The sequence below is a fragment of the Trichoderma aggressivum genome (assembly GCF_033847375.1).
Source record: "Trichoderma aggressivum f. europaeum strain CBS 100526 chromosome Unknown scaffold_017, whole genome shotgun sequence".
Classification (NCBI taxonomy): Eukaryota; Fungi; Ascomycota; class Sordariomycetes; order Hypocreales; family Hypocreaceae; genus Trichoderma; species Trichoderma aggressivum.
This window is the reverse complement of record NW_026946383.1, coordinates 305,683-326,320: the sequence shown is the minus strand read 5'-3', so window position 1 is coordinate 326,320 and position 20,638 is coordinate 305,683. Positions and strand designations below refer to the sequence as shown.

The 20,638-nt window shown below is 53.3% G+C and overlaps 7 protein-coding genes across 7 annotated transcripts; 4 read left to right on the top strand and 3 right to left on the bottom strand.

Annotated features, from left to right (window-relative positions):
• Positions 1-1,231: 1,231 nt before the first annotated feature.
• Triagg1_5091 (uncharacterized protein) lies at positions 1,232-3,406 on the top strand (the record flags this gene model as incomplete). Its single annotated transcript, XM_062899567.1, has 2 exons — positions 1,232-1,426; positions 1,628-3,406. The coding sequence occupies 2 exons, from the start codon at positions 1,232-1,234 to the stop codon at positions 3,404-3,406; spliced, it is 1,974 nt and encodes a 657-aa protein (XP_062755916.1).
• An 821-nt stretch (positions 3,407-4,227) lies between these two features.
• Triagg1_5090 (uncharacterized protein) lies at positions 4,228-5,955 on the bottom strand (the record flags this gene model as incomplete). The annotated part of the gene is made up of 4 exons (XM_062899566.1): positions 4,228-4,836; positions 4,933-5,220; positions 5,290-5,603; positions 5,763-5,955. 4 exons carry the CDS (start codon positions 5,953-5,955, stop codon positions 4,228-4,230), a joined length of 1,404 nt encoding a protein of 467 aa, XP_062755915.1.
• A 3,592-nt stretch (positions 5,956-9,547) lies between these two features.
• Positions 9,548-10,544, top strand: Triagg1_5089 (uncharacterized protein; the record flags this gene model as incomplete). The annotated part of the gene is made up of 3 exons (XM_062899565.1): positions 9,548-9,718; positions 9,822-9,995; positions 10,053-10,544. The coding sequence occupies 3 exons, from the start codon at positions 9,548-9,550 to the stop codon at positions 10,542-10,544; spliced, it is 837 nt and encodes a 278-aa protein (XP_062755914.1).
• Positions 10,545-11,451: 907 nt separating this feature from the next.
• On the bottom strand, positions 11,452-13,099 carry Triagg1_5088 (uncharacterized protein; the record flags this gene model as incomplete). Its single annotated transcript, XM_062899563.1, has 7 exons — positions 11,452-11,698; positions 11,756-12,223; positions 12,283-12,420; positions 12,484-12,571; positions 12,636-12,752; positions 12,829-12,904; positions 13,088-13,099. The coding sequence occupies 7 exons, from the start codon at positions 13,097-13,099 to the stop codon at positions 11,452-11,454; spliced, it is 1,146 nt and encodes a 381-aa protein (XP_062755913.1).
• Positions 13,100-15,382: 2,283 nt separating this feature from the next.
• On the top strand, positions 15,383-16,409 carry Triagg1_5087 (uncharacterized protein; the record flags this gene model as incomplete). Its single annotated transcript, XM_062899562.1, has 2 exons — positions 15,383-15,451; positions 15,513-16,409. 2 exons carry the CDS (start codon positions 15,383-15,385, stop codon positions 16,407-16,409), a joined length of 966 nt encoding a protein of 321 aa, XP_062755912.1.
• Positions 16,410-16,554: 145 nt separating this feature from the next.
• Positions 16,555-17,584, bottom strand: Triagg1_5086 (uncharacterized protein; the record flags this gene model as incomplete). Its single annotated transcript, XM_062899561.1, has 2 exons — positions 16,555-17,467; positions 17,529-17,584. 2 exons carry the CDS (start codon positions 17,582-17,584, stop codon positions 16,555-16,557), a joined length of 969 nt encoding a protein of 322 aa, XP_062755911.1.
• Positions 17,585-17,643: 59 nt separating this feature from the next.
• On the top strand, positions 17,644-20,120 carry Triagg1_5085 (uncharacterized protein; the record flags this gene model as incomplete). Its single annotated transcript, XM_062899560.1, has 7 exons — positions 17,644-17,888; positions 17,938-17,997; positions 18,074-18,591; positions 18,656-19,047; positions 19,105-19,198; positions 19,258-19,895; positions 19,968-20,120. The coding sequence occupies 7 exons, from the start codon at positions 17,644-17,646 to the stop codon at positions 20,118-20,120; spliced, it is 2,100 nt and encodes a 699-aa protein (XP_062755910.1).
• Positions 20,121-20,638: the final 518 nt, after the last annotated feature.

Genomic DNA, 20,638 nt, shown 5'->3' with positions numbered 1-20,638 from the left:
GGCGTCGGAGCGGTGGTACAACAGATGGGACGGACTTGAAGCAATAGAACCGGCACTGCGAGGGCATCAATCAATCAATTGCTCACAAGAGAGAATGAAAGAAACACTGAAGACTACAACGCAACATCTGATTACAGCGGAATATACGAAGCTGTCTCTGATCAATACATGCCACGTCTCAAACTCATCTATAATCCCCATCATCACATGAAGCTGACCAACCAACCAACACTCGGTCCAACCAAACAATTTAACAGCCGCTTCCTCTCCCAGCATCGTCCGCCCCTGCAGCCCGACCCGGACCGCCTCTGTCCCGCACCCCAAAGGTCCAGGTCCGTCCCCACGCAGCGCGAAAAGCCCCCCCCCCCTCAAGCCAAAAGCGGGAAGTTAAAGGCCAAAAAAAAAAACGAGGCTAAGCAATTTCTCTTGCTTTTCCCTTTTGCGGAGAGAGAACACATAACAAGACAAGAGACAGCTTTTTACGGGTAAGGTGTCGGGGGTGGCGAGCGGGGGCAGCAGCCGAAGTGTCTACACACAGCTACTGTACAGTAAAAAACGGGCTTGTTCAGCTTGGCGGGCTTTTCGGGGGAGGGAGGAGAAACAGGCGCCAACAACATAAGGCTACACGGTCCGAAGGGGGGGTCCTTTTTCTCGGAGTATTCTAGTGTGTGGGGGAGAAGTGAAGAGGAACGAGGAGAGAGGAGAGGAAGAAGGGGAACAGGGGGCATTGATGGCCGACCGAAAGCCGTTCCGTAAGTCGGGACGGCGGGCTGGACTTTTTTTTTTTCTGGGGAAATGGGGGCCGGAGCCTTTTTCTTTTTTGTCTTGGTATATTTATAAAAAGGTGAGGGTGGTGTGTGTCTGTGTGTTTCTTGGTGATTGGGTTTCGTGTGACTTGTGATTTTTCGGGGGGATTTTCTTTGGAAATTCTGTCTCTCATGAAACTCTTTTTTTCATCTTTTAATTTATTTTTTACCAAGAGACATTGCATCATCCCTTGGGAACAAGTGAAACATCGAAACAAATTCTGAATGGCGACTTGAATCGAAATCCTTCTTCTTCTTCCCTTTTTTTTTCTCTCTCTTTTTGATACCTTTGTGTTTTTCTTTTCTTCTTTTCTTTTTCGGCTTCGTCATATAGCGGAATTCAGCGTGTGTCGTCACGAAGCTTCTCCCCCTCACAGCCTTCATCCAACCAACTTTTATCGAGAACACACACACACACACACAAAATGTCCATATACACGCGAGCTTGCGCAGGCCGGACGAGAGCCGCGGTGCGCGTGGCGGGTGCCGCGCGGAGAGCCATGAGCACGGCGGCGGCGGCGGCGGCGAGGACGACGGTTGACGAGGGCTTCGTGCCGCGGGGCTGGCAGCAGAGGATATTGGGCACGGAGGGGCTCAGCATACGGACGGGACCGACGGAGGTGAGTCTTTGATGGGCGTGATGGGCGGTGGTTGAGGGGGGGAATATCAAACGAACGACGTTGAATCTTGCATCTTTCTCTCTCTTACACGCGCGCTTATATCCTCACTCTCACTCTCACATCACCACTTATACATGACCAACAACAACAACAACAAAGCAAAACATGAATATGACATGACTAACATGATAAACGCAACAGCCCGCCCTCTTCACAGGCACCATCCCCGACCACTTCGCCTCCGTCGTCTCCCGCCACGGCGACCGGCCCGCCGTCATCGCCCGCTCGCCAACCCCCCTCGCCGTCGAGACCACCCTCACCTACCACGCCCTCGACCTCGTCTCCAACCGCCTCGCCTGGTCCCTCTCCTCCATCGGCGTCCGCAAGGGTGACCGCGTCGCCGTCTCGCTCGGCAACAGCGCAGAGTTCGCCGCGCTGACGTACGCCCTGTTCAAGCTCGGCGCCGTCCTCGTCCCGCTCAACCCTACCTTCAACGCCCAGCAGGTGAGCGCCGCGCTGAGTCACCTCAAGGCCGAGGTCCTCATCATCGGCGCCGTCACGGACCTCGCGTATCGTCCGGGGAGGGGACGCAGCAACAAGCGGCTGCTGGAGACGGTCGTGGGCGACTTGCACCGCAGCAGGATCCAGAGCGAGGCCGTCCCCAGCTTGAAGCGTGTCGTCGTGCTGGATAACCGCGCCAGCCATGCCGACGTCGACTTTCCGCTGGACCGGTTCGCCGCGTTGAGCTCGTATGAGGCTCTGCTCGAGGGCTCTGACCGCGCCGTCAAGCCGGACGCGCCCCTGGATCCCGCAGACACCATCAACATCCAGTTCACGTCCGGCACGACGTCGGCCCCGAAGGCGGCGCAGCTCTCGCACACGGCCATCCTCAACAACGGCGCCTTCATCGCGGACCGCATGGGCCTCACGCCGGCGGACCGCATGGTCGTGCCGCCGCCGCTGTTCCACTGCTTCGGCTCCGTGCTCGGCTACATGGCCACGGCCACGACCGGCGCCGCCATCCTGTTCCCGTCGCCGGCCTTCGACCCCGTGGCCACGGTACGCATGGCCGCCGACACCGACGCCACCGGCTTATACGGCGTCAGCACCATGCTCGTCTCCATCTTCGAGGCCCTCGACGCCGGCGGCCTGCCCGTGCCGCAGCGCCTGCAAAAGGGCATCGTCGCCGGCAGCAGCGTGCCCGAGTCCCTCATGCGCACCATCTACAGGCGCCTCGGCCTGCAGGACCTGGTCATCTGCTACGGCATGACGGAGACGGCGCCCGTCAGCTGCATGACGCGGCCCTCGGACCCCTTTGAGCAGCGCACCTCGTCCGTCGGCACGCCCATGCCGCACACCACCGTCAAGATTGTCGACCCCCTCGACCGCAGCCGCGTCCTTCCCCTCGGCCAGCGCGGCGAGCTGGCCGCCTCGGGCTACCTCGTCATGAAGGGCTACTTTGGCGACGCGGAGCGCACCGCCCAGGTCCGGCGCACCGAACCCGACGGCCGCACGTGGATGTACTCGGGCGACGAGGCCGAGATGGACGCCGCCGGCTTCGTCCAAATCACCGGCCGCATCAAGGACCTCATCATCCGCGGCGGCGAGAACATCCACCCGCTCGAGGTCGAAAACTGCCTCTTCCAGCTCCCCGGCGTGCAAGAGGTCTCCGTCGCCGGCGTCCCCGACGAGCGCCTGGGCGAGGCCGTCGCCGCCTTTGTCATCCCGCGCCACGGCTGGGAGACGGGCGACGCACGGCGCGACGGCGACGAGGCATCGCGGCGGCTGTCCAAGGACCGCGTGCGCGAGTGGGTGCGGACGAACCTGTCGAGCCACCTGGTGCCCAAGCACGTCTTCTGGGTGGATGATTATCCCAAGACGGCGAGCGGCAAGATTCAGAAGTTTAAGCTGCAGGAGATGGCCAACAAGATGTTGGCCGACGAGGCATCAACGAAAGAAGGAAACAGTAAAAAGAAATAATAAAAAAAGACAACTTACGAAGCATACTAATCATGTGAATATGGCATTTGTTCATTCATGTATTTATTGATTTATTGATATTTTCTTTCCGGCTTTTCGGTTTTTTTTTTTTTGCATTAGCAAGGGGAAGGGAGCTCAGGCTCAGGGGGGCGAGTGGGAAGATCATCGAGCACAGGTTACATGTAGTCTATCATACTACCGTTTTCTATTGTTTTTACCTCTCGAGGTCTGAATATGAATGAATATACATACATATGACCATATCCTCGCAATCACAAACTCCAACGTGACAATTCTAACATCATTCATCACAAACTCCAACGTGACAACTCAACATCATCACTCATCACACTGCACCAAAAATAGAAGAAAAAAACATGTATCCCGCAAAATATATCGTCATAATCACTAACCCACGCGAAATCAACTCTCTATCGAGTCTATAGAATTCCACTTCGTCAAGTCAGTTTGTCGTAGCACATGGTATCAAAGGCTTCTAGCATCGTCCCGTCTGTCCGCCTGTCCCGTCTCGCTCTGCCTGAGCTCCCGGTGGTCAACACAGCCCTGCCCGTTGAAAACATCCCATATCCCAAACAGGTTTTCACGTCAAAGGTTGAAAATAAAGAGAAAGAAAAAGGAAGAGAAAAAGAAAAGAGGCAAACCCCCCTTTCCCCTAAAAAGGGTGGGGGGGACGGTCAAGGGGGGCAGCAGCCTCAAAAACTCCTCAACGCCGTCGTCCCAAGAAGGAAAAAAAAAATAACATCTCTCTCTGTCCTGCCCATCATCCCTCCTTTTTCCCTGGCCAGTTGTTCGTCTTTTTTTCATTCCACTTGTTTCTCGCAGCCAATACGGCCAAGGAGCTCCTTGCGGTCGCTGTGTCCCGGTAGGCTGACTCCGCTGGCGGAAGCCTGCTTCTTAAGCCCGTTTCGTCGCTCCCAGCTCTTGAGGTCCAGCTCCTCCACTCCAACCTCCTGCTCCAATGGGTGAACCTCCTCGTAGATGAGCTCCTCCTCGTCCTCCTCTTCGTCAGCCTCGTCGTCGCTCCGAGTATCTTCCGCACCACCTCCGCTAAGCACCTTGAGGGCAACGCGGACAATCATGGTGAACCAGAAAATCGTAATGCCCTGCAGCAGGAGGAGGGGCGTGAGGAAAGCCCACTTGACCGTCTTGTTGTAGCACACACGCCCTGTCGAGTTGAAGAAGGGCTCAATCAGATACGTGAAGCCGGCGGGGGCTTCCAATGGTCCAACCAGGGAGTCGTTTGGTCCAACGAAGCATCCGTTGGGCATGATTTCTAGGGTGTGCGCGTAAATGGACCAGCAGACCATGATGTAGAAGACGTGGCGTGCCACAAACCATGACACCATGAAGAGGGCAAAGACGTAGTCGCACAGCGTGGTGTAGCCGCAGTACTTGAGACACTTGGCCACCTAGATCATTTGTTGGGGTCAGCCATCACATCAAGAATCCCGAAAGCCTACAACCGAGGGCGGTCAGAAGAAAACGAGAGAGAGAAAAAGCCTTACAGGGAGGAACAGATCCACCACGTCCATGATGACCAAGATGAACATTCCAACGCGGGTGTGGTGGTAGCAGTAGCACGACGAAATCAGCGCCGTGGTGATGATGTGGTGGCTAAACATTTGCCAGTGGTCCTTTCGTCGATCCTCAATGTTGATGACAATAATCTGTTGCAGCCAAAACGCCCATTGAGCAATCATGTACCACTTCATGAGGCCACCCATCTCCCGGTTCGGCCAGTCGGTCCACAGCTCCCTCATGTTGAGCCAGGCGGGAGAGTTGTAGTACAGATACTAAGTAACGGCCAGTCAGTGAATTTGCGTCCTCTGCTTGGGACATGAATGTGTTTCAGAAGCACATACCACGCCCGTCGGCCAAAAGACGAGATAGTAGACCAGCAGCCAGGCCTGCTCCGTGAATCGGGTCAAGTCCTTCTTCTTGTTGATTTCGAAGAGTCGGCCAAACGGCGCCAGGATGTAGTCCATGGTGCCGGCTCGGAGGCCTGTGAAGAGGACAATGAAGAAGGCAATCAAACAGACATCGTCAAATCCGGCAGCATATTTGCCCGTCCTTGCGTTGTAGTACGAGAGATGGAAGAACTTGGTCGTGTGTACTCTGGCCTTGGGAATGCAGGCATGGGCCAGGAAGAGAAGAGCGAGCAGGTTGAGTGACAAGCCTAGGTAGTCGCGGCAAAGATTAGCAAGGTTTCACGCTGTGGCTGCTTAAAAAGAAGAAGCATAACTATCGCATTTATGCCAATGTTGCGACAGATGCCATGTTTCTACCGACGAGGGGACGTAACAACTTCAAATGGAAAGCAGCAAAAACAACGTACCAACCTGGTTCTCGACGAACCAGCGAGCGAGGGGCTTCCAGAGCCCTTCGTCCTTGCGCTTCAGGCGACGGACCAGCACGACGTTGCTGCCAGAGGTTTGCATGTACCGTGGCCCGCTGGTGGCCGGTCGAGAGCTCTTGGAGGAGCCGGCGACAGTCTTTTCGTCCGCCACGAAGCCGTGCGAGTCGCCCATGGTTGTCGAGAGCTGTTTGAGCAAAGCAGCGGTCGTGAACGAAACGAGGCACTTCGACTCGGTTTTTTTGGTAAAAAAAGGGATGAGACTTTGCGGAGGTGGTTAGCACAAAGACAAGAACGAGACAAGAACAAGCAATAATAGAATAGTATGAGTGGGTGGTGGGATGTCTCACTATCGCCGATGATTGGACCACTTGCTTTCGACCTCTTTTTTTTTTTCCAGGTTCCCGTCTTTTTTTCCCTCTTGCCCACGGCGTGCGGAGTGGCGCCCCCCAAGCTGCAGATTACAGCAGACTAGCTCCCCGAGGAAGAAGAGCTGCCGAGGAGGAGATGAAAAAGCGCTCTGCCAAGCTTCCGGGTCAATTGCTTGCAGATGGAGAGCTGTTCCACTTTGGAGGTTGGAGGGGAAGAGGGATTGGGAGCGTTTAAAGGGCGTATCGAGGCTGGTACACGCAAACTGCGTGGGGACGGGGCGGGACAAGGACAAGGGGAAAATGGACTGGACATGAGAAGAAAATGAAAAAGAAAAAACCTGGAAGAGCAAGCGAGGGATCAGCAGCAAGATGGACGCACTGCTTCAGCATGCGACTCAGTTGCATTGGGTGCTAAGCCTCGTACGGGGGGGCACAGGTACGGCACTGTACAGTGCAGTGCAGCGCAGCCGGTCGCCGCGGGCACACGGCCGGGAGAGAAGCTGTTGTGTGTGTGTCTTTGATTGATCCAATGGATGTTTACCTATTAATAGCTGGCATTACTCAGTTGCAAGCTGTGTGTGCTTGGTCGGTACCATGTATGCTTGGTATTACATATTGAGTGCTACATGTACTCAACTGCTCTGTGGGATTCCCACCTCACTCACTCACACAAGGCGAGCATGGACGGGCGAGTGCCTTTAGATAGACAGACTGACTGACCGACAAAACAGCCAAGCGGCAGCAGCGGCTTGTCAGGTGTCTGTCTGAGTACATGTAGGTACTCGTACAGCCTGCGTCTTGCAAAAGGTGAGCAGTCAACTGTACCTAGGAGGTAGGAAACTCGGCTGCCTCCCCCCGCGCACATCAAACAGAGATGGCTGGGATCAATTGCTCTGAGCCCTGGCCCGAGCTTTTCAACTTTTTGTCTCAAGCCCCGGCTCGAGTGACGTTTCAACGCTCTGCTCGTCCCACTCACTCACTATTGATTGATAGCTGGAGAACTCCCATAATATCCAATGACACAGCACTGGAGAGGGGGTTTAAGAATAGGCACTTGTCCTTGTTCTTTTGTACATTGTATGGATCATCTTGAATCAATTCATCCATGACGACTTGCAAGCGGTGAGAAGGAAGAGGCACGCACATGTACGAGCCGTGGATTGCTACAATACAGTGTGCATTCGCCCGCATTGGGCTCAACTAACCGTGCTAGCACCAATTGAACCCACTGCGGCGCACTTGCGCTACTACAGTCCCCGCTAGCGGCCTAGCAGCCACTGCTAAGGATTTGATGTGCTGAGGCGCTCGCTTGGGCCCCTGGCCTCAACAAATTGATTAGGTAGTTCGTGACGGAATGAATCTTGGGGGAAGCATTGAGTCCCAATCTCCTCAACTTTGCTAAACTACATGCACATGTACATGTAGATGCAGGGAGCAGTGGCTCCGCAGCTCCCCGCCTGTGCGACCTGCTTGGACTTGTGCTCAACTTGAACTATCATTGCCACCCATTCGTTTAACAAAAGACACCGAGGTGTTACTGCAGCTTTTTCCGTCCGAACAGCAACATGGTGTGCGCCACGATGGACAGCAACACACGTGGGCCGAGCAATAGGCTGTAGGATCTGGACTAAAGGCCAACCCTTGCTTGTTTCTTGGCCCATCCCATCCTACCCAGAGCCAGAGCATGCCAAAAGAGCAGCGCAGGTTTCGAGTCGGGGATGGATTTAGCGGCCACCTACCTGTCCAGGCAAGCTGAGCAGTGAATGGAGGTGTCGTACTCTCCAAAGTGAGGATAACGTCAGCTGTCATGGCGCTGCTGAAGCTGAAGCTGGGCATGGACATGTACAGGTATGCAGCAATTTTTCTCTTCTCTTGTAGTTGTAACGAGTATACTCGTTCAAGAAATATTGGGCCAAGAACAGTAACTGTCCTCTGGCCATTTGCAAGTAGAGTGCCATCCTCGCGATCCTCTTCACTTCCCCTCAATACAGTAACCGATTCAAGACTCTGCAGCCTATAACAATTCCGCAAAGGTCTTGTGATCGTATTCATAGCAATGGTCTCATACAAGTCTTTCTAACCAATAGTGCACCCAAAGATGCAAGCAAACAAACACAATTGGCATCTCAGTCGATAGTGTTGGACGAAGAATCTAATCTCAGATCGAGTGGGGGCGGGAGATTCAAGGCGTGGCGTCATGAGCAATTGGTGGACCCTCGACAGAGGCAGCAACCAAGCTTGTTTTGCCATGTTGTATAATTCTCATCAAGAGAGATGACGAGAGTTGATCTTGCCTAGGTAAAGTCAGCTATATGCAGGCCGCCAGTAGCAAGGAACAGCAGACGTAATAAGACGCAACATAGCAAAAGAAAAAAAACCCCCCCAACATGCATGTCGACAGTAACAGCAGTTGCTCGTCAAAGAGACATTTTACGCTCACCAGCTGATCGATTTTTCTCAGTCAACCCCAGCCGCAGGCAGACAGGGATCCCAGCCAAGGCCAATCACGGGGGCGCTTGTCACAACACCCTCTACAGCCGTCCCGTCGCTTGCCGGTTCTAGGCCTGGCTGTCTCTGAACCGTCAAGACAGAAATGGCCTCTTGTGCCTGTTGAAAAGAACGAGACTCTTTCCCAGTTGTGGGGGAGGAAATTCGAGCTGTAACCTCTTCCAATACGCCCTGGCCACTGTAGCAAGAACACCGCGGAGCCTAACTCTCAAAGAGATCAGATATTACTGACAGTCTCTTGCTCGGTGCCTCACTTATTCTCGTGCCTGATACAAATGCTAGTCAAGGTACTAAGCCAAGAGGCGGGGAACAAGCACATTCAATATTTGCACAACCCAGATGGATATGGATACAAAATCATCTAAAAGCTCCAGCTCCCTTGCTGCAAGTTTAGCGCTGCCGGACCGGTGCTGCTCCGTAAAATGCTCCATCCTGTAGTCCCGTCTTGCATGCTCGCGCCAAACAGGGCTCATCTGTTATTGCTCTGTGTTGCTGCTTGTGCCTGTAATTGTACTATTTTGAACGGTGGCAATAAGTGGCTTTTGGAGAAACCACAGCTTCTAGAGCTCTTCCTAGTACTCTTTAAGCTGCCATAACCAAGCCGGAGCTCTCGTTCGGGACCCTGTGCACAGCCACTCTCGCAATTCACCGTAATAGGCACCACTCGAGCTGGCCCCGCTCACCAGCCACGCCGCCCCCTCCTGACCCAGTAATTTATCGTCTACATCATCCTTTCCGCCACAGCGATCGCCTTTGTCCCTTTGATCTTTACGCTTCCCTTCCACCTCAAGCCCATCCGCAAATCCAACCACCACAACAACCCCGTCTCACTTCCCATCGCGACAGAGAAGAAATAAGAGAGAGACTGCGCGAAAAGGAAAACCAATCATGGCGTCCACCGCAAAATACCAGCCGGCTCCCCAGCAGGAACCCGACGACGACTACACGCAAGCTCCGCCCGCCTATGGCACCTCGGCGGCGGCGTCGTCGTCGCGCAACGATCCCGGCTTGTTCGCAGAGCCGCGCAGCAGCGACGACAACATTCCCGACGACTTCAAGGTAAGCTCTGGATGGAGCCTCCTCGTGCGCTCCTTTTGATACTCAAAATCTGGCGTCTGTACCTTCGTTAAATGGCCCCCCTGCTGACGTCACTTTACAACAGTTTGGAGGCTCCGTCGCCGAAGCCACGGTCGATATTCGCAACCAGTTCGTCCGCAAGGTCTACAGCATCCTCACCGTTCAGCTCATCGCCACCGCGGCCTTGAGCTCCATCAGCTTCTTCAGCAATGGATACAAGGCGTGGATCCAGAGCCATCCCGGTCTTGTCTGGGCATCTGTATGTCACCACCCATCTTTGTCCGCGAGAACTTGCTAGCTAACAGCATCTCTCCAGCTCTTCGGCGCCATGATCTTCATGGGTCTCACCTACTGGAAGCGCAAATCATACCCGACCAACCTTCTCTTCCTCTCCCTCTTCACCCTCACCGAAGCCTACTCCATCTCCGTCATCGTCTCTTTCTACCAGACCTCCATCGTCCTCAACGCCACCATCCTCACCGCGGGCATCTTCGTCTTCCTCACAGTCTTCGCCTGCCAGTCCAAGTACGACTTCACCTCATGGATGCCCTACCTCTTCGGCGCTCTGTGGGGCCTCGTCCTCTTCGGATTCATGGCCATGTTCCTTCCGTATAGCTCTACCGGCGAGCTCATCTACGGAGGCCTCGCCGCCCTCATCTTCAGCGGCTACATCCTCGTCGACACCCAGATGATCATGCGCCACCACCATGTTGAGGAGGAGATTGCCGCCGCAATCAGCCTCTACCTCGACATCATCAACCTTTTCCTCGCCATCCTGCGCATCCTCAACAGCCAGTCTAACAACTAAATGGCCAACGAGAATGAGTCGCACCGGTTGATACAGCCAACCGCCGTGGCACTACTTGTTCTTCGTACAGGGGCTTCAAGATTGTCATCATGGGCTCTGCCCTTTTATTTTTATTTTCCTTCTTCTTCTTCTTTCGCACTTTTGTAGGATAATGGGATAAAGCGGGTGGGACGCGGATAGGGCAGTTTGCTTTGGTTTTTCCTTGTTGCTTTTTCTTGCTATTTTTTCCCCCATTGTATCACTTGCATGGATTCCTTATTTCTCAATGCTCGTCTCCTTTGTGTTGAAACGCCAACGTACCAAAACAAAGGAAGAAAATAAAATTAGCTTGTCATAAAAAGAGATGGCCAATCCGCCTCATATCCTCTCTCGTGTCAAAGTCCGTCAAGGTTGTGAATGTATTTGATATCTGCATTAGAAGTCCACTACAGTAGCTAGAAAAAATAATAAGGACAGTTTAAAAAAACAGGGAGACCATTTGACAACAGATGGCTACTCTTGCGGCTAAAAAACAAGATATTATTATGCTGAGTAGCCGCATTGCTTTCCCACCTTTGCCGATCCGAGGCTTTCTCTCTTCGTCGGGGTATACGTCGTTTTGGTCCAACGGCATTCCCACCCTCTCCATGTATTCCACCATGAGGACTCCCTCCCCTTCGCCAGCCTCCACCGTTCCATCTCCGCACCAACAACCCCTGCGTCACTTCCGCGAGTTGTCGTAGGTTGCAATAAAATAAGTAAAGAAAAAACAGGGAGAAAATCAAACTCGATTCTGTAACGGCCGGGGGAATTGTTCTGATCTTCAGTGTAGGAGAGGTAAAACCCAACGCCGGCAGCGATAAATAGACCAACGTCGCAATTTACTTTTATAATGCCGAAGAAAGCCCTAGTAGTGATTTGAGATGATTTACTCCTCGCCGCCGTTGTTGCTGGTGTCCAGGGCGGGGGATGCCTGGGTCGTCTCGCGCTGCATGCGAGCCTCTATCTCGCGGAGCTGAGACTCGCGCGCCAGCAGCTCCTGTCGCTTCTCGTTGATCTCGCGCTGGACCTTGAGCTCGATCTCGCGGAGCTTCTCCTCCTCTCGTCGGAGCTGTTCCTCCTTGAGGCGGACAGACTGAGAAGCCAGGTCCTCGGGGTTCATGGAGGCATCGAGACTTTACACACAAATTAGTTGACTGTCATAACAAAGCAGGATCAAGTAGTATACTTACCCAGAGGCACCACCATCCACACTCTTAGACAGCTTCTCGGTACGGTAGTTCTCATACAAGAAATCGTGGGTGATTTCTTTCAGGTCAGCCAGGTGGCTGTGGAGGAGGGCTGATCGGATAGCCAAGAAGTCTGAGTGGCGAGGGTTCTCGACCTCGACAACACCCCACGGGTACTGGCGAGCGCGGACCTTGCGGCCACTAATCTCAACCACATCCTCCGAGCCAACAATGGCAAAGGGCATGAGTCCTCTGAGTTCTGCGTTTTCTTCGACGGTGTCCTCGTCGTCTTCCTCAATGTCGTAGGGGAAGTTATAAACGGGGATTCTATAGTGCTCAATGTCCTCCATGACCAGCTTCTTTGACTCGGCAAGCTCCTGGGGGGTCAGGGTGTCGGCTCGGCCAATAACGGGGATGACGTTGACACGGGGTGCAAGGCGCTTCATCAGTTCGATATCGAGCTCTCGGAGGCTTGTGGAGACGCGTCAGTACCAAAGGAGTAGCTCCATGGGCAGGAGAAGAAGGCTTACCCGTGACCGGTAGGGGTGATGAAGTAAAGCATGGCGTGGACACGGTTGTCCCTGAAGCGAGGGTTACGCTTGATACGAGACTCTTCGGCCAGGATATCGTCATATTGTCTCTCGAGGTAGCCGACGATTTCTGAGAAGCTATACGCGGCAGTTTAGCATGCGACAGGGCACAGACGAAGGAGCAGTCAATGCGGGGCTAACCTGGCCTCGTTGTCAATCTGGTCGCCAAATCCGGGGGTGTCGACAATGGTCAGCGAGATTCGGGTGCCTTCCTCGTCGAGTTCAAGCTCTAATCAGGTGGTGAGTGGATGTCAAAAGACGGATTGGGGCGTTTGCGGCTCGCCATCACGTACCAACGGTAAGGGGCTTGATCTTGACGCCCTCCTCAATGTGCGCGTTGGTAGCATCGTCGGCTTCCTTGTGCTCGAGGACAGACTTGCCGCAGAGGGTGTTGACAAAGGTGGTCCGGCCTGCAGCGACAATTGTGAGTATCAAGTTTTTATTTGGTTTGGAATTGCAGCGCAGTTGGAGAGGGCAGCGGCATACCAGTTCCCGAAGCACCACACACCATCAGGCAGAACTGAATGCCTTTCTTGACATTCTTCTTTCGGCGGATAACCTTCTGCACAGTCCAGAACAGTTAGTTTTTTTTGTCTCGCGTTTCAAACATGACAGGGCGTGGCTAGGCTTAGGGGCCAGAAAATCAAGAGGGAAATGGCATGTTTTTTAGGGAGTCGTGCATCATCGTCGTCGAATTGACACGTCCCAGAGAAGTGCGGGAAACGGATACGGAGGGGGCACGTACGGAGGACATCATGGAAGGCGACTGGTATGAGGATTAGCCCTAAAGACGGCGGTTCGAGGGTGCGTGAGCGAGAGCGAGAGCGAGGAGACGAGGAGACAGAGTTCGGCCAAGACGAAGCTCTTGATGGAGGAGAGAAGAAATCAAATTGGTCGCGGTGATAAGAGGCCAGGAGAAGTTCGGGTGCTAAAGGAGAAGATGAAGTACGGAGTAGGTAGGCGTCGTACTGGCAATTTGCTTCTTTCAGGGGCCACCAGCGCCAGCCTAGGCCTAGAAGAGCCAGACCGCCCCTGCCCCGGCTGTAGCTCCCCCTAAGTGAACCTGGTGCTACTCGACGGAGCTAAGCTAAATCATGCAATCCCAAAACGCCTGGTACCTGCAACGGATCAATTGTTTGCTGCAGTGTCCGTGCGCGCATCTCAATGGCAGAGGTACTGCGACTGGAGATGGATTTCCACCGGAAATTCGTCGGCAAACACAAGCATGGTGCCGCATGTACCCAAGGTTATTTTCGTTTGACCCTCCAGTCCAGCCAGTGAAGCAGAGCAGAGCAGCGCAGCAATACGAGCGTTGGTGGCACCTCGTGAAAACGTGATGGACGCTCCATACAGGTAGCTTTGAAGCCCTCGAATGTGGCCGAGAATGTGAACGAGGCTGACTTCTGGGGGAAATGATATTCAAATTTAATCCGTAATAAGAGAAGAAGCTACCCCTCACTTTGACGTTTGTTTTCTGCCAATGTAGGCATACGAGTATAAACGTGAACCCAAGATTCTGCCTTGTTACAAGTCCTACATGATGATACCCCAGATCCCCTGTCCAGTGGTGCAAAAACGTCCTCTGCCATTGTCCAATCTGACGTGCTGCACTTTGTTCTGACGACGTGTACTTTTCTTGAGCCTCGTATTACAGTTACCTACAGCACGGTACCCAACCATGATTCCAGGAAGATGCCAGATAGAGGTGATGTCGATGGCCAATAGTGCTCCATCACACTACAGTGAGGGAGTGTAGACGGTACTCAATGTTGACTCTATAGTAGTTCTTCAAACACTCGCTCCCATCACCGTCTTCTCTTACCTACTAGGTAGTAGTCTTACTGCCTTATCATTATTCACTATCTACCATTGTACAACACGGGATGCTGCATTGCCAACTTGGGTGCATGTACATGGCAAACTCCCCCATTATGTACCTGAATCATGACATCCTGCTATCTAAATGCATATTCACCATGCTCGCGCATGCTGACGGCAGATGCCAGACGGCAGGATATCAAGGTACATGAGATGTAGAGTAGAGTATTAGTAGAGACTCCAATGACTGCAAGGTGCAGCAGAGTGCATCGCATCTCGGCTTCAGTTGCCCTCGCCTCTGATTCTCCCAGCAACGTTGATAGGGGCAACGGCAACTCAGTTATAGCGCTGTCCCGCTACAAGGCAGCGGCCCCACGGCAAGCTTGAGACGCCAGATGCTGGGTCGCCTCCGCATTAAAGCGCCGGTTTAAAGCAACCACACCCTGTATCATCCATTCCACTCCCTGTCCACCACAGTTGGCAGTGCCCAAACACGGTATTTGACACATTGCAGCCTTTTTGGATCAAATCATCAACTATCGGCGTGCTGTTAAATGCAGCTCAACGGCTCAGGGCTCAAGACACCGCGTCCTTCTTGTTACATATTAATTCACCCCCTTGCTCTCTTTTGTTTTGCTGGTCCAGAAACCCCATGATCACTGCGCCAAAACGGGATAGCTGGCGGGACCCAGTCGCAGCCCACAGATTACCGAGCATCGCCATCAACTTCTAGACATCGATAGTTCGCGGCTCTCATCGCAAACGCCTTTTATTCCCAGGCCAGACACTGGACGCCGCTTCTTTCCTTTCAGTCTTGGTGATACTGGAACTCATCCAGGTGCCTCGTTTCGTCTTGTTGGTTCCATCTCTGCTTTCCTACTAGGCTCGGTGTGAAGCCGCCTCGCCGCCATGAATGTACGGCCACCTATAGAGTCGTCGTCTCCCACGGCGGTCCTGTCCGTGGCGTTCAACAAAGACTCGAGCTGCTTTTCCGTGGGCTTGGAATCAGGGATATGTGGTAGGTATCCCGCGAGAGATTGCTCGACCAAGCTCTTGACGGCTGGCTAATAACGAGGGTGCTCATGATAGTCTTTCATACTAAGTCATGTCTGCTCAAGGCATCAAGAGGTTGGTTCTTCATTTCTCAAGTCGAGATATGCCAGCAACGGACATGGTAGCTGACAGCTGATAAGACTTTAACGGTGGCATCGGCCTTGTTCGAATGATGGGCACAACAAATTACCTCGCCCTAGCTGGCGGCGGAAAATCACCCAAGTTCGCCATCAACAAGGTACCATCATTTATTTACCCTGGACCGATGATGGACAAATCATTGATTCGTATACATCTAGGCTATCATATGGGACGACATGAAGGGCAAAGTTGCTTTGGAAATCTCAGCCCTCACTCCCATTCGCGGCATGCAGCTAAGTAGAGATCGAATCGTCGTGGTGCTCCAGAACAGCGTCCGCGTCTACTCGTTCTCCAAGCCTCCCGAGCTGCTTCATGTGTACGAGACGGCCGACAATTTGCTCGGCCTATGCTGTCTCTCAGACAAGAAGCTTGCGTTCCCGGGCCGCACAACGGGACAGATCCAGATCGTCGAGATTGCCACTGGTAATGTCAGTATCATCCCGGCTCACTCGTCCGCCCTCAAGGCCATCCAGTTAAGCACCGATGGCGAACTTCTGGCAAGTGCTAGCGAAACGGGAACACTTATTCGCGTTTATGCTACTAGCAGCTGTGCCAGATTAGCAGAGCTCCGCAGAGGCATTGATCCGGCCACCATCTATTCCCTCGCCTTCTCGCCATCTGGATCACTGCTGGCCTGTACCTCTGACAAGTCTACGCTGCACATCTTCGACGTGCCTAACCCTAAGCGGCCGAATGCTCATCGTAGTCCACAGCCTGGTAATGCTGCTCAAGAGGCAGATGCTGGCAAATGGGGCATCCTCAGCAAAATCCCCCTTATGCCACGAGTCTTTTCCGATGTCTATTCCTTTGCTTCTGCACCCTTTGAGGCTGGAAACGAGTCCATGATTGGCGGCATCTCGTTCTCTGAGGGCACCGTCCTTGGTACAACAAGACCACCCAAAGGCGTTATTGGATGGATCAGCGAGGACAGCCTTGCCGTTATTGGCGCAGGCCAGGACGCAAGGTGGGAGAAGTTTACACTAGTTGATGGTGAGGACGGAAAGCGTCACTGCGTTCGTGAGGGCTGGAAGCGATATCTGGGAAACTCGTCATGAGGGATAACAAAGGGACTATACAGGGAAGATGATTCATTTCAGATGCAGCGAGGGCTTTTTGGGCGTTTCTTGGGTGGTTAATGCTGTTTAAACGAAGACGTGGGAATAATTCTATTTGGGTATTCATAGCTTGTCGGACCTAGTACTAATTCTGACGACGCCGAGGAGATCGGCTTCTACTCTTGCGCTGCGGCCTTCTCCTACTATCGTCGTCGTCGTCTTGTTCTCTCCGCCTCCTGTGTCTCTCGCGGTCATCGTCCCTTCTATGGGACCTCCTGTCGTCGTGTTCAGGTTTCTTCTCCCGCCGTCTTTCCCGTTCCCGTTCCCGTGAGCCCCCTCGGGGCGAGTCTCTGTGCCTCCTGTGACGCTCTCTGGAATCGTCTCGATGTCGGTATCGCCTTGACTCGCCATCTGACGGTCGCTTTTCTTTCTCTCCCGAGGCTTCATCCCGCCGCGATCTTTCGCGCCGACCATCATCTTCCTTATCTCGTCTTGACTTGTGATGTCTGTGATGCCTATGACTGTCCGACTTCTCTTTCCTGTCAGCTCTTCGCCGAGCCTCCTCCACCTCTTTCTTCTTCTCGTCAATCAAAAATCCCTTCATGGGATCATCGTCGTCATGGTCCCTCATTAGAAGAGCCAGCTCTCTCTCCTCGGGCAGCATCGGTCTCTGGATCTCTTCCGGGATGCTCTCGTCGTCGGACACGGCCTTGCCTTCCCTACGCTGGATGTCCTCCCAGCCGATTTTGAATTCATCTTGGTCTTCGTCGTCTCGTGCTTGGTATCGGGCGTGGTCGACCCGTAGTAATCTTCCGCCCACCTCGGTGCCGCCTAGGTTGTCCACTGCGAGGTCGGTGCTCCTTTGGTCTTCGTATTTCAGCCAGCCGAAGCCCTTTGATTTGCCCGTCTCCTTGTCGCGCACGAGTTTTAGAAAGACTGGCTCGCCGAATTGGGAGAAGATTGTGATGATGTCTCCTTCTGAGAGTTCGTATGGGAGGCCACCAAAGTAGACGAAAGCGGTGTCACGGTAGTCGACATGCCAGGACGCGTCTGGTGAACTTGCGGCAGGTCAGCCCGCCGGCTCAAAGATTGTTAAAGCATCAATGCAGTATGACTTACATTCCGTTTTCGATTTCTTTTTTATTTAGCGCTTGGATGGCGCGGATCTGGTTCATGTTGCTCTGTTCGGATGGCGGATCTTGCTGAGGAGCCGAGTCTGTGCTGTCTTGTCGAGATGCGAACCTTGAAAGATGATGCAAGGCTGAGCAGCTGCTTCAATTATTCGTACAAGGCTGTATGCGCACTGAGCTCCGGTGCAGTTGTAGTGACCAGTTACCCACTAAACGAGCTCCCACAGCACTGGACCGTAGCGCTGCGCTGCCTGGTTCTGGTTCGTCTCTCCCAGCCGACGATTACCCAGCCCGACCCCAATGCAGTGACCCTTGTTCCAATCGGGTTGATGAAGGAAATGCTTCTGCTGTAGCTATCTCGCCTCCAAGGCCTATGGCTTCCCAATCCTAATCCTCAGACCAGAGCTTGACGACACCCGCGGCGATTCCCCCGCAGGCGCAGCGCCTCTTCCCGCCACGTCGCATCGTTGTTGGCATCTTTGACCAAGATGCTCCGCCATCCCTAGGACCTTGCAACATCCCACCTTGATACAGCTACGACTCGAAGCGCGCAGCGTTTCCCCCCTATAAGAACCCGGCGACCTCACCTCATCAACGCGTGCGTTTCGGACGATTACAGCCTTATTTGCAAGGGCATATCTGGTTTTTAGCGACGCTGCCACCTCGGAGGTGCGGAGACGGCGACCATGGCAAACAGGATATCACAGTATACCATGACATCAAGGGACGGCGACAGTCAGAATGGCGAGCCCAAGAGGAACTTGTGGACTTCAATGCTAGAGTCAGTGGCCAGCGGCAAGAGATTACCGGAAAAGAACCTTTTGGTCTTGGGTATGGAGGCATCCTCGTGGCTGGAACATTTCCACCTTGTCGGCGGGATTCACTGACCGTTTCCCCTTCAGGAGGCACTCCGGAATCGCAACGGGAGTTTCTGGACTCGCTGTCAGGATCCGAACCGAGGCGCAACTTTGACCGGCAAAAGATTCCCCCGATTGCGAACAACTACGCCCTGGGCTATACTTATTATGATGTTCTCGACGCGGATCAAGATGGTTAGCAACCCCTCGAAGCGTTGGAGCTGCGGTATTGGCATTGGTGACTGATTGGTACAAATAGACACACTTGCTCGAGTTTCCCTCTATCTCCTTTCCCAGCCCTCGGGCGAGTTTTCGTCGCTCATCGCTCCCTTGCTTACGCCCGAGACGATACCAAACACTGCACTGGTAATACTGTTGGACTGGTCGCACCCGCATTTGTGGCTGCGTCAGATCTGGACATGGCTGCAGGTGTTCCAGGAAGTCCTAGAGCACATAAGCAGAGATGTGCAAACAGAGATGGAGGAGGTCATGAACAATTGGAAAGAGAGGGGAAGGGGAGGCTCGTCGGTCAACCTGGACGGCACTCCATCCGCCACCGTCGCCAATGGCGATAGCAATGGTTCATTACCGCTTGGGCCGGGCGAATGGACTGAGCCTCTTGGGCTGCCGTTGTGTGTTGTGTGTCAAAACGTGAGTTTGATTCCATCATCTGTTTTGCGCTCTCACGATTTCCTGACATATTTGTAGTCGCAAAAGATCGACTTTTTAGAGAAGAGCAAAGGGTGGAAAGAACCGGACTTTGACGGAGTGCTACAGAATTTGCGAACAGTCCTGCTGAGACGTAAGACCATTAACCTTTCTCTATTGAACATGATCTTGCGGCTGCTAATCATTGCTTAGACGGCGCTTCACTCATATACACATCACAAAGCGCCGCATCTCAACTCCCCATTCTTATACACTCAACTCTCGGCATCACTTCTCTTTTGAAACGCCAACCCCTGAAACACAACGTCATCGACCGAGATAAGATTGTCGTCCCCCCGAACTGGGATTCTTGGGGCAAGATTAGAGTTCTGGGCGGCTCGTTCGACACGGAAAAGGTGTCGCAGTACTGGTCCGAGGACATCAAGATTCCCCTCGGCGCCCCTCCCCCAACCCTAGCCCTGCCCGACCCCGAAGACGACGACGACAACGGCTCGAACCAGCTACCTCAAGTCGAGAGCGCCATCGCGCTCTACGAAGACTGGTGCAGAGATCCGAATAGTGGAGGACTCGCCCTCGTGGAGAGCGCCATGAACGACGGCACGGAGGTGGCTGTCGAAAGTGAAGACACGCAGGACTTTCTCGAACGACAGCTCAAGATTCTGGAGGCGTACAAGTCAAAAGCGCCGGAGAAATCGACGGACAGTGCCGCCTCTAGCTCGACGAGGAGAATCGACTATGATGAAAAGACTGTCAATGAGCATATCGGTCCCGTGCAGTTCAATATGGGCGGCATTCAAGTTGACGCTGACGATATGCTGCAGCGCCTTAAGGTATGGTTCATCCTCTTTTAACAAGAAAGAATAAAGACGAAGAGAAGAACTTGTAGCTAACATCCTGCACAGGACCGCAATGCACACATCGCGGCTGACGTTCCCTCCGTCGAGCCAGAAGGCGCAGTCAGCAACATGGCCAAGGACTTTGACAATGAACAGCTACATGATTTCTTCTCGGGCCTGATGAACAGGACGGCCGGGGCCGCTGACGGAGGGCGCTGATGAGTGATGGAGGTGTTTGTTATGGGGGGTATTTTTTTGTTGGTTGATGTTGTTTCGACTGACTGGCTGAGAATTATCGTCATTCTGATTAAGCAGGCGGCAGTTAGTTTTCTATGAGCGCACATTTGGAGACGATAGGAAATGAAGTATGGCTTATGTTAGTTCCTTTTTTTTTTCATCCGGGGGGAAGGGGGCTTGGAAAAATTAATTGGTCAAAGGGAGGAATAATCCGGGGGGGAGGGTAACACTCAGGGGTGTTTGGTTGGGGGCGTGAGGAGGCATCCAATCCGCTTGTAGAATAGATACCCTTGATGAGGATGAAAGAAAGAAAAAAAGGACATGAAATCACACTTTGTCAGATCGAACGTGTTTTGTATGTAGCTAGAAGTATACATACGTACACTTTCATGAATATCTGGTGACAAGACATGAAAAGGGATAAATCTCTATATATGACGGTGGTTCCCTAAACCTCTCTCCTGTCCCTTCGAGCCAGAAAAGCAAGACCATTCAAGCTA